Source organism: Mustela nivalis (genome assembly GCF_964662115.1).
Source record: "Mustela nivalis genome assembly, chromosome: 7".
NCBI classification, from domain to species: domain Eukaryota; kingdom Metazoa; phylum Chordata; class Mammalia; order Carnivora; family Mustelidae; genus Mustela; species Mustela nivalis.
In genome coordinates this window covers 62,261,736-62,274,141 of record NC_139026.1, presented here as the reverse complement: position 1 = coordinate 62,274,141, position 12,406 = coordinate 62,261,736, and the positions used below count along the sequence as shown (strand labels likewise).

At 35.6% G+C, this 12,406-nt stretch overlaps 1 protein-coding gene across 6 annotated transcripts in view; it reads left to right on the top strand.

The window, feature by feature from the left end:
* Positions 1-12,406, top strand: part of SLCO1A2 (solute carrier organic anion transporter family member 1A2) — a 121,741-nt gene that overhangs the window by 94,671 nt on the left and 14,664 nt on the right. For all 6 annotated transcript variants that reach the window (XM_082740644.1, XM_082740641.1, XM_082740642.1 and 3 more), the window contains 6 exons: positions 94-192; positions 1,629-1,850; positions 4,260-4,424; positions 5,851-6,046; positions 9,440-9,605; positions 10,756-10,928. In XM_082740644.1, the coding sequence (XP_082596770.1) occupies positions 94-192; positions 1,629-1,850; positions 4,260-4,424; positions 5,851-6,046; positions 9,440-9,605; positions 10,756-10,928 (1,021 nt within the window). The remainder of the gene's footprint in view (positions 1-93; positions 193-1,628; positions 1,851-4,259; positions 4,425-5,850; positions 6,047-9,439; positions 9,606-10,755; positions 10,929-12,406) is intronic.

Here is a 12,406-nt window from a genome sequence, read left to right as displayed (position 1 = left end):
ACAAACAATGCGTCTTCAAACTCTTTATGGAATTAGGACTCTTTATGTGGGTATATAACTATACTATAACTTTATATTTTCATTTATTTTTAGGGTTTGTAGAAACAGGAGCTATCATTGGTCCTTTGATTGGACTTTTGTTAGCATCATTCTGTGCAAATGTTTATGTTGACACTGGATCTGTGAACACAGGTAATTCAATAAAATTTATTTATAGTGTCTAGAATACACAAATCACCTCCACTTATGTTATCACAGGTCATTCTTGCTTTAGTGGGTTCATGTGTGCCAACTGGAGTAAAGGAGTTTAAATAATTTTTCAAATATTTCAAACCAGGGGGCAGGAAAACAAATTAAAATGTTGACCTTCTGGCTTAAAATCCAGTGCTCTTTCTATTGTGCCACAACTATGTTTCCTTTTCTCAAGAGATATAAAGACAACATAGGTCTGAATTTCTTTTTTTTTTAATTTTTTATTTTTTATAAACATATATTTTTATCCCCAGGGGTACAGGTCTGTGAATCACCAGGTTTACACACTTCACAGCACTCACCAAAGCACATACCCTCCCCAATGTCCATAATTCCACCCCCTTCTCCCAAACCCCCTCCCCCCAGCAACCCTCAGTTTGTTTTGTGAGATTAAGAGTCACTTATGGTTTGTCTCCCTCCCAATCCCATCTTGTTTCATTTATTCTTCTCCTACCCACTTAAGCCCCCATGTTGCATCACCACTTCCTCATATCAGGGAGATCATATGATAGTTGTCTTTCTCTGCTTGACTTATTTCGCTAAGCATGATACGCTCTAGTTCCATCCATGCTGTTGCAAATGGCAAGATTCCATTTCTTTTGATGGAATATATACCACATCTTCTTGATCCATTCATCTGTTGATGGACATCTAGGTTCTTTCCATAGTTTGGCTATTGTGGACATTGCTGCTATAAACATTCGGGTGCACATGCCCCTTTGGATCACTACGTTTGTATCTTTAGGGTAAATACCCAATAGTGCAATTGCTGGGTCATAGGGCAGTTCTATTTTCAACATTTTAAAAATGTTTTCCAGAGTGGCTGCACCAGCTTGCATTCCCACCAACAGTGTAGGAGGGTTCCCCTTTCTCCGCATCCTCGCCAGGATCTGTCATTTCCTGACTTGTTGATTTTAGCCATTCTGACTGGTGTGAGGTGATATCTCATTGTGGTTTTGATTTGTATTTCCCTGATGCCGAGTGATGTGGAACACTTTTTCATGTGTCTGTTGGCCATCTGGATGTCTTCTTTGCAGAAATGTCTGTTCATGTCCTCTGCCCATTTCTTGATTGGATTATTTGTTCTTAGGTCTGAATTTCTTTTAATCAAATTATTATTTATATGTAATTAGAGCTTATAGTTATTTAATACGTATCTGTTTATAAAGTCCCTACAGGAGAGGACAGAGAATGAAAATAATTTATTGCTAGGCAATATTGTAATACCACCTATCATCAGACAAATTTCATGAATGTCTAAGTTGTTTACAAATTCTATACTTGGATAAAACCTGAAAACTGTAATATTAATAATTTTTTATAGCTCATGCAGGAATTTGTGACAAGCTAATAAAAATGTGTATATTTCTTTACAGATGATCTGACCATAACTCCCACTGATACTCGTTGGGTTGGTGCATGGTGGTTTGGCTTTTTGATTTGTGCAGGAGTGAATGTGCTCACTGCCATTCCTTTTTTCTTTCTGCCCAAAACGCTTCCAAAGGAAGGACTAAAGAATAATGCAGACATCATTAAAAATGATAAAGAAGAGAAACAAAGCAAAAAACTCAAGAAGGAAAAGGATGGAATCACTAAAGGCAAATATAGAAATTCTAAATACCATATAATTTACTTTTTGTTTGTTTTTTTTTTTTAGAGATGTGTCTATATTTCACTTTAACACTGTATCATGCTAGGGTGCATTAAGATAATTTGTCATTAATAGTCAGTAGTCAATAATGTCTAACAAGTCTGAGTCTTCCTGTGCTACTACTTGGAAATAAGTGATATAATTTGGAAGCCAAATTATCTGTTATCAACATAAATACAAAATCTTATGTTAATTAAGTCACTAAATAAATAAACAAACTCTCATTTGCCTTTAAAAAAATCCTTTTTTATAGAGAACATAGGTCTAATTAAAAAGAATACAAATGGAGAACAAAAGGAGGAAAAATATATACTATTGCAAATAAATGTATAGTTCTGAAACAATAACAACAAAAAATGTTAGCTTAACTATGAGCTTCATGCAAGTTAAGGCAGAAAAAGAAAAGAGAGGTCACAGAACTCTCTATACTTGATAGAAAGAAGAAGAATTCTCAAAGAGAAAGTGTTCTCCGAGTGACACACTGTAAAAAAAGAAAAACTTATCATATGATGTATAATGCAAGCACTATGGAACAACATAGTTTTTCAGCAAATACAAGTGCGTATTTTATAGAACAGTTTTTTTTTCCCCTTTTGGATACATCTTCAATAAAATCTCAAAGAATAATTTACAGTGTTTCTATGGGAAACTAAGCTAAAGTAATCTAAGTATTTAATGTTCAAGAACACTGATTCCCAAACTGGTCCATATATTGGAATTACCTGGGAAATTTTGAAAAAATACTGATGCCCAGAAATATTGTAGTACTCCCAGGAGGTCCAATTTAATTTGTATGAGGTATGGCCTGGGCCTTGGAACACTAAAAGATTGTTCATTTAGAAGGTGAAGAGAGATTCAGTCTCCTTATCTGTAAAATGGGTTAATAACAGTACTTATTATTACAGAGTTGTTGTGTGAGAGTAAAAGGAGTGCTGACACATATTACTATTATTACTGCTACTAGTATTAGTGTTATTACTGTTGATGATGCTACTTCTACCATCACCCATAAATTATAATACCAGTTTACACAGAATTTTTTATTAACAATTACACATTCACTTAAACTGTTATTAAACATAATACTTCTCAGATCATTTGAAGCCAATTCAGAACCTTTCAAAATTCTCAGAGTGGTCATGATTATACTCACAATTCCTTCTGAAAGGTTGATACGGACTAATAGAAGATTTTAACATAGAATATTGTTTGTGATCTGCAAGATCAGTTTTCACAAGTAGGGAACAGCTGAACTTAGTATGTGACATATAGAAAAGAGATTTGAACTACTGAGACTTGTCTACTAGAATAGAGATGTCAACAAACATGGACAACTTAAAAATCTCCAAAGTGCTCTGAGCACTTCTCACCTGCCATGTATTTTATTCATAAATAGGAATTCTACAGCTACAATAGGTTTCTTTGCATTAAGCTATGCACCCTTCTCTCTCTGAATTTATTTATGGATCCTTTGGATTCCAGCCAATTTATTGGGCAAAAAATGTACAGTAAGTAAGGAAATCAAGACAAAGAATGTGAAGATAGGAAAAGTGAAAAGTAATTATAGGTGAGACTTTACCCCTAAAATGGTGGTAGGATGAATTTGGAACATTTCCAAGAAATGGGTCACAAGTTTGGCCCTGAGCTGTGTCAGTCCATACTGACAGCAGCAAGTTTGGGTTATAACATTTACATAATCCTAAGTAAGTACCAAATGAATCAAGATCTCAGAGAGTAGAATCTGGGAGTTTATATTTTAAAAGATCCCTAGGTGGTTTCATTGTGTGTCCAGTATGAACTACTGGAAGGACCAAACTGTCATTCTGTGGAAGTAGAAAAATACCTGGCACTTGAGAAAATTATATACCATAAATTCCCACATATTTTAAATGGTCAGGAACAATAATATCAATATTTGAGTGTGAACTTTATCAGGTTGATCTCCTTCTAAGCTTTAAAAAACAGAACAAACATCTTTCATTTTAGGCAATCTCTAGAAAAGAGAGGATATTAGTAGAAGGAAAAAAAGAAGAAAAAAAAGAAACTGGTATGAACACAGACAATATTTGGATTATGTTACAGTTTTTCCTTAAGACACAATAGTGACTTAGTGATGGTAAAACAGTTGTGTTCTGCTCCCTGCACAGTCAGCTGCATTACTGACTTGCAGAGGGTAACAAAGTGATATAACTTTAGCTTTCAGGAGGTAACAAAATAAAGCAAAGCAAAACAAAAACAAGTATGTGCACCATAAACGAAAAACTTAATTTGAATGGGAGGTTGGTGTTTTAGAAAAAGTCATTTTCAAAATGCAAAGTCAAGCTAGTTTAACACTATTGTCATTCTTTCATTTCAGATTTTTTACCATTCATGAAAAGTCTTCTATGCAACCCAATTTATATGCTTTTCATACTAATTAGCATTGTACAGTTCAATGCATTTGTTAATATGTTCACCTTCATGCCTAAATATCTGGAACAGCAATATGGAAAATCATCTTCAGATGCAATCTTTCTAATTGGTATGTTTATTCTTCTCTCTATCAGTAGCTCCTCCCTCCCCCCCCTTTTTTTTTAACCATGAAAGGGTAAACAGTGTGACGATGATGGGTCTAGCAAACTCCTAAAATGATATATGTGGAGATGTTTCTGTCTCTGGCGCATTTCCCCCTGCCATTCTCCAGGGAAATCAACAAGGAAGGGAAGGAAAGAAGCCAGGAAATCCTGGCTTTCTTTTCTGGTCTTTCTCCAGTCAGAATGCACATTCAAAATATTTTTGGAAATCCTGGGGAATGTACGGATTAGAGATAATTTTCGGAGAAGCAAACCATTAACATAAAAAGGAAAACAATGTTAATTCCTTAGGAATCTGAGTTTTACTCTTTTAACTCCAGGTTATGAATTCCTGAGTTCCCTGGGCCCTCTGGTGGTTTGAGGCGTCTTTACAGCCCAAGCATTCTGTTTCTCCCAAGACCACACATTACCTCCAGTGGCTCTCTTCCACCTTGGCTTTCCCGTGAGAGCTTTTTACTATTTTGAAAAGTGAATTTCCCAGACTGCCTGCAGCCTTATCACCCAGAGTGCTTGTTAAAAGTTCAGATACCTGGTGCCCACCTCAAACATACTAAATTAGACAATCTGGTGTGGTATCCTGGAATGAATTTTTAACCAGTCTCCCAAGAAAATGTTGATGGGATTCACTTACCCTGGCATTGTAATGATGCAACCGAGCACTGTCTTTTCCTTTTTCTTGATGTTTCCCCCTTTTTCTAGGGAGAGAGACATGAAATGTAAACGTACTTGACAATCACAGGCTCAGCAATCTCCCAAAGTATCTTGAACTAAGTCAAATTCTCAACATCTAGAGTGGGTATAAACAACCGCAAAATTATATTAATCATAAACTAATGACCAACTTTGACTTGTCACTCCTACCTGAACCATTAGAAGGAAATGTAGAATATGACCCCTGCATACAAGAAATTTACAACCTACTATAATTAAAGGAAGAATAGTGATAACAGTCTTCAAAATACTTTGACATTGTCGGGCATTTAAAAATCTCTCTGTACGTAATTTTATCTCCATTTAGTTAATATATCCTAACAGATGTGAGATTATATTTAGTTTATATAATGTGTTAGGATTCAGTTATGTTGGATGTGAGCCCATTGTGGAAACATATAAAGGTGATTGAGACTTTATAGGTAATTCTTAATTTTACCGGCTTATGTAAGTATAAAGTATATGGATCATATATCTTAATACAACCTAAGGCATGATATATATATATGATATATTAACTAAATGGAGAATAAAATTCAATCATCTTTCTTCACTGTGAGCTGGATCTAAATGATTTCTTATGTAAGACATATTAGATAAGTGTTATCATATTTGTTCTTTTGCTAAGTCTCTTTGTAAATAACATTTTATTTACATTTATAGGCATTTATAACTTACCTCCAATATGCATTGGATATATAGCTGGTGGTTTAATTATGAAGAAGTTCAAGATTACTGTCAAACAAGCTGCCCACATAGGATGTTGGTTATCTTTAATTGAGTATCTTCTCCATTTTTTGTGTTTTCTCATGATCTGTGATAATTCTTCAGTTGCTGGCATAACCACCACTTATAAAGGGTATGTTGTTTTCTAATGAATACATTTCTAATGTTCATCTAACATTCATAATGTTCATTCATTTCTAATGGATATAGTTAATAATGTATTTTATTCAATGATTACCCATGACCAGATCATTAGCTAATTAGAATTCACAACAATAATCCATGGTCTTTATCTTTTCTCCATCTATCAATTATAAGCCTAGTCCTCCAGGCTCTAGGCTTATTAAAGAGGTTGGGAATATATCATAGGGTTAGTGAGTTTATAACCACACGTGTGTGTGTATGATACTAATAGATATTAAAGTGGATATCAAACAAACTACCAACAGTCTTGGGTTGTATTAAGATATATGATCCATATACTTTATACTTTCATAAGCAGGTAAAATTAAGAATTACCTATAAAGTCTCAATCACCTTTATATGTTTCCACAATGGGCTCACATCCAGCATAACTGAATCCTAACACATGATATATTAAGTCATATGTAAATTCACACATTTCATTTGTCTAATTCTGTCTCTATCATTGAATAATTTTGGATATGTATTTGAGGGTTAGCTGAATTTATAGGAGGGTTATGCAGAGTAATGTTTTCTGTTGACTTTTGATAATACATCCTAACAGATGTGAGATGATATCTCATTGTGGCTTTGATTTTTATTTCTCTAATGACTGGTGATATTGAGTATCCTTTCATTTCCTTATTGGCCATCTGTATGTCTTCTATGGAAAATTCTCTGTTTAGTTCCTCTGCCCATTTGAATACTTGGTCTTAGTCAAAAGGCTTTAAAATGATCCTCTGCCCATTTTAAAATCAGGTTGTTTGCTTTTTTGGTATTGGATTTTATTGGATTTTATTAGATTTTAGTTTTTGGTATTGAGTTGTATTAGTTTTTAAAATATATTTTAGATATTAATTGCTTAACACCTATATGATTTGCAAATATTTACCCCCACTTCATAGGGTGTCTTTTCATTTTGTTTATGATCTCCCTTGCTGTCTGGAAGCTTTTTAGTTGATGTGGTTCCACTTATTTTTGCTTTTGTTACTTGTGCTTTTTTGTGTCAATCCAAAAAATCATTGCCAAGATTGATGTTAAAGAGTTCACTCACTACATTTTCTTCTAGGAATTTTATGGCTCCAGGTCTTAAATTTAAGTCTTTAATCCATTTAAGTTTATTTTTTGTGTATTGGGTAAGATAGTGGTCCAGTTTCCCAACATCATTTATGAAGAGAGTATCCTTTCCCCCACAGTAAATTCTTAGCTCTCTTGTTATAAATTAACCATATATGCATGGTTTATTTTTGGGTTCTCTATTCTGTTCCATAGTTTTTGTGACTCTTTTTTATGCTAATATCATACCGTTTTGATTACTGTAGCTTTGTAAAACAGTTTGAAATCCAGAAGTGTGATACTTCCAGCTTTGTTCTTCTTTCTCAAGATTGTTTTGGCTACTTATTTGTGGGTTCATACAAACTTTAGAATTGTTTTCTTATGTTAATGAAAAATGCCAGTTGTACACTGGAATCTGTTTAGGGATTGCACTGAATCTGCGGATTGTTTGTGGTAGTGTGGACATTTTAGCAATATTGATTCTTCCAGCCCATGAGCTTAGAATATCTTTCTATTTATTTGTGTCTTCCTCAGTTTCTTTCATCAATGTCTAATAGTTTTCAGTGTACATATTCTCACATCCTTGGTTAAATTTATTCCCTAAGTATTTATTCTTTTGATGCAATTATTGGATTGTTTTCTTAATTTCTCTGCTAATGTTTTGTTGAGGCTGAGCTTTACAAGGTGCTAACCATGCTCTACTGTTGGGACAAGGTTGCTGGCCAGGCCCTCTTCAGGAGAGAGGCCTCTAGCTGTATCCCAGAGATAGGTGGTGCTAGAAACTGCATCCTCTGGTTGGGTAGGATCACTATCCATGTTCTCTCATCAGGTGAGGCTGCAAGCTCTGCTCCATGATTGGGTAGAGTCACTGAATAGGTTCCCTGCCTGAACAAGGCTTCACACTGTGTTCACTACTACTTCGGGTAGTGCCGAAGGCTGGGCTATACTGCTGGGTGGTGCTGGGTCTGGGCTCTGAGGTTGCCCAGGGTTACTGTTCAGGCTCTTTGGTTATGTGGGGCCAGAGGTTACATTTAACAGTAGAGCAGGGCTATTAGCTTGGCTCCCAGACTGAGCAGGGCTATAGGATGGACTCTGGCTTAGGTTCTCTGGCCAGGCTTTCTGGATGGGTAAGACTGGAGGCTGTGCTCAGTAGTTAGGCAGGTCTGTGAGTTTGCTTCTCTGCTCAAATGGGGCAGTTGAACTGTCTCCACGGCCACCATGGCCTGTTGACTAGGTACCCAAATCAAGCAGAAGTGCCAGCTGAGCTCCTTGGCCAAAAGAAGCCACCATTCAGCTCTGTAGATGAGCTGTACCATAGGCTGGGATCTGTACTTGGTCAATGCTGCAAGTAATACAGTCTGCCAAGATCTGAGTGCTGCTTGCTATAATCCCTGTCCCCTTTCTCCTTCTTTATCTAATTCCTCATAAGTGAGGCCTACAGATTCTCCCAGTGATCCTCGTGAGGTGAGACCTGAATGGGCCTCCTGGGAAACATCTCACGATGCCAAGGGAGCTTGATGTCCACCTTGGGTTCTCTCTTCCCACTGGCAGAATTGTAGACCCAGGGAGGCCTTCCCAGTGTGGTGTTATGCTGAGCTGGCAGTGGGGCAATTTGTTTAGAGTGCATCTGCTCCTTGTACCATTCCAATGTGGTCTCTGTAGGTCTTCATGATCTAGGGGGGTACTTTAGCTTCACCCCCAGGTTCTGGGATTTTCACTAGGGTATCTTAACTATGGATAGCTGCTAATTGGTCTTCTTGGGAGGGAGACTGTTCCACAACAACAACCTACCTTGCCATTTTGGTGACCACTGCACATACTTTATACTAGGAGAATGTATTTGTTTACTCAAGTAGTTAGCTTTCTAAAGATAAATGTACTAGCTGCATTACAAATTGAACTTATAGATTCTGATCTTCAAAATTGTGTTCAAGCATAAGATCTCTTGTTACCACCATATGGATCAACAACAGGGATTTGGTCATCTTCATTTTTGTGTTCAAATAATGCCTGAAAAAGCACCTTCTATGTGATAGGCACTCAGTTAATGCCTGTTTGGGCTATTTCTTTATCTGAAGAAAATCACTGAAAAGTGGCTATGTGGTCACCAAAGCAGATATTTTTTAATGCCAGAGCTTAGTGCTGAGTCCACACGTGGATAGTGGGAAGATTCCTGTTTCTACTTTGGGGAGGAGAGGAAATAAAATCTTGGATTAAGATGAAAAGAAGAAAAAGAAAATGCTCTAATAGTCTTTCAACATTCATGCATTATTTTAAATCATTTCAGAATGCAACAAGATTTATATGTGGGAAATACCATCCTTGCTGATTGTAACAGGGATTGCAACTGTCCAACTAAAACATGGGACCCTGTGTGTGGAAACAATGGTGTGTCATATATGTCAGCTTGTCTTGCTGGTTGTGAGACATCTGTTGGAGCAGGAATAAATATGGTAACACATTCTATTGGTCTTTTTACAGAACTTTGGTTTTATGCATTGCATTGAAAACTTCAACATGAACTGGGTCCTCATTTGATAAAAGTAAAATTGAAGTCTTTCTGAATGTTCATTTAATTTACTTTTTATTCCATAAATCTTATTTTAACTCCATAATGTCTGACCACTAATCTTTTTCTTTAATTTTTTTGAATATAGTGGGCACTGATCACTGATCTCTAATTTTATAGTAGTAATGTCACTACTCAGATAATTCATTTTAAAAATATTCTGGACTAAAATATTTTTATCATTGAGATGAAGTTGGTGGTTTTTATCTCCATTATCCGGCTAATTGCTTTGCCATTTTTTTTTCTCCCTTTCTATATTTTTCACGTTCTGACAGCTTTTTAAGAAGATGGAATTAGCCTTTTTTTTCTTTGCCTAAATAATGTTATAATATTTAAAATGTTGGTTGGTGATAAAGTAAAACTTTCAAAAATTTTTCATAAAATTCTTATGAAAACCTGGAAACATACAAGAATTTTTAAAGGATTGACTTTACTCTGTTTTTTTGAAATGAACTGTATTTTTTGAAATAAAGCTTTATTCGTAAGTATCTAAATATTTCCACTGAGTGTTCTGAAGCCAACTTTATTATACTTCCTGTTGTAACAAAACAGTATATATTTTTAAAAGACATGACTTTAGAATATCTGAGCTATTGCAAATTTACTTCACATATTTAGAAAGAAATGCATTTTCTTTTCTTTTTTTTTTTTAAGATTTTATTTATTTGTCAGAGAGAGAGAGAGCAAGAGCGAGCACAGGCAGAGTGGCAGGCAGAGTCAGAGGGAGAAACAGGCTCCCTGCAGAGCAAGGAGCCCGATGTGGGACTCGATCCCAGGACGCTGGGATCATGACCTGAGCCGAAGGCAGCTGCTTAACCAACTGAGCCACCCAGGCGTCCCAGAAATGCATTTTTCTAAAACCTCCTTTCCATGTCTTGTTTTATGCTATAATCCTGATAGGGACCATAATCGAGATGAGAATAAAAGGGAATAAATAGTCTCTATCTTGATCTGGCTGGCTATATAGAAAATATTTGTGATTTGTGTTTAAAATTTTACTTTCTTAAATAGGATAATATATTATTTTCACACAGGTGTTCCAAAATTGTAGCTGCATTCAAACATCAGGAAATGCATCTGCAGTTCTTGGACTGTGTGACAAAGGACATGACTGTTCCATGATGCTTCAGTACTTTTTAATCTTGTCAGCAGTTGGCAGTTTCATTTATTCTTTATCTGCCATACCTGGATATATGGTTCTCCTAAGGTACAAAAATCATTTTCTTTATTTGGATTCCTTTTTGGCCCTTTATTAAGGTAATTTTTTCTCAGAAAGCCACTTGGAGCCTATGTTATTTAAGAATTCAGTGCTTTCATGTATCACTTAATAGAAGTTCTATATCAGGCATCGTTGAATTTCACAAAATTTTATAGTTCAGGAGTATGAATATTCACCTTTCAGAATTTCTCTTCCTAACTTTTCCTTTATTTTTTGCAGTTAAATTATGTGAGCCTCTCATTGTTTAACACAAAAAAAGACAGTGTTGTGAGGCTGTAAGTGTAGGAACTCCCTTGTATAAGCTGTATGAAATGGTCATTTCAATAGGTAAAGAGTAGTTGCCTAAGGAAATGGTCCAATTTCATTTTTCTGCATGTGGCTGTCCAATTTTCCCAGCACCATTTATTGAAGAGGCTGTCTTTTTTCCATTGGACATTCTTTCCTGCTTTGTCAAAGATTAGTTGACCATAGATTTGAGGGTCTATTTCTGGGCTCTCTATTCTGTTCCATTGATCTATGTATCTGTTTTTGTGCCAGTACCATGCTGTCTTGATGATGACAGCTTTGTAATAGAGCTTGAAGTCCGGAATTGTGATGCCACCAACGTTGGCTTTCTTTTTCAATATCCCTTTGGCTATTCGAGGTCTTTTCTGGTTCCATATAAATTTTAGCATTATTTGTTCCATTTCTTTGAAAAAGATGGATGGTACTTTGATAGGAATTGCGTTAAATGTGTAGATTGCTTTAGGTAGCATAGACATTTTCACAATATTTATTCTTCCAATCCAGGAGCATGGAACATTTTTCCATTTCTTTGTGTCTTCCTCAATTTCTTTCATGAGTACTTTATAGTTTTCTGAGTATAGATTCTGTGTCTCTTTGGTTAGGTTTATTCCTAGGTATCTTATGGTTTTGGGTGCAATTGTAAATGGGATTGACTCCTTAATTTCTCTTTCTTCTGTCTTGCTGTTGGTGTAGAGAAATGCAACTGATTTCTGTGCATTGATTTTATATCCTGACACTTTACTGAATTCCTGTATAAGTTCTAGCAGTTTTGGAGTGGAGTCTTTTGGGTTTTCCACATATAGTATCATATCATCTGCGAAGAGTGATAATTTGACTTCTTCTTTGCCGATTTGGATGCCTTTAATTTCCTTTTGTTGTCTGATTGCTGAGGCTAGGGAGGGTATGTGATTTGGTGAGTGCTGTGAAGTGTGTAAACCTGGTGTTTCACAGACCTGTACCCCTGGGGATAAAAATATATGTTTATAAAAAAAAATTAAAAAAAAATAAACTTCTTCTGAAAAGGACCCCAGTAAAAAAAAAAAAAAAAGAGTAGTTGCCTAGCAGTCATTTTATATGGCTCAAGCTATAGGACATCAGAGTGTAAAGCATCACCAATTACTATCTAAAGGACATTAAACGGGTCACTTAATCTGAGCTTCATTTTTTTAAATAAAAAACTA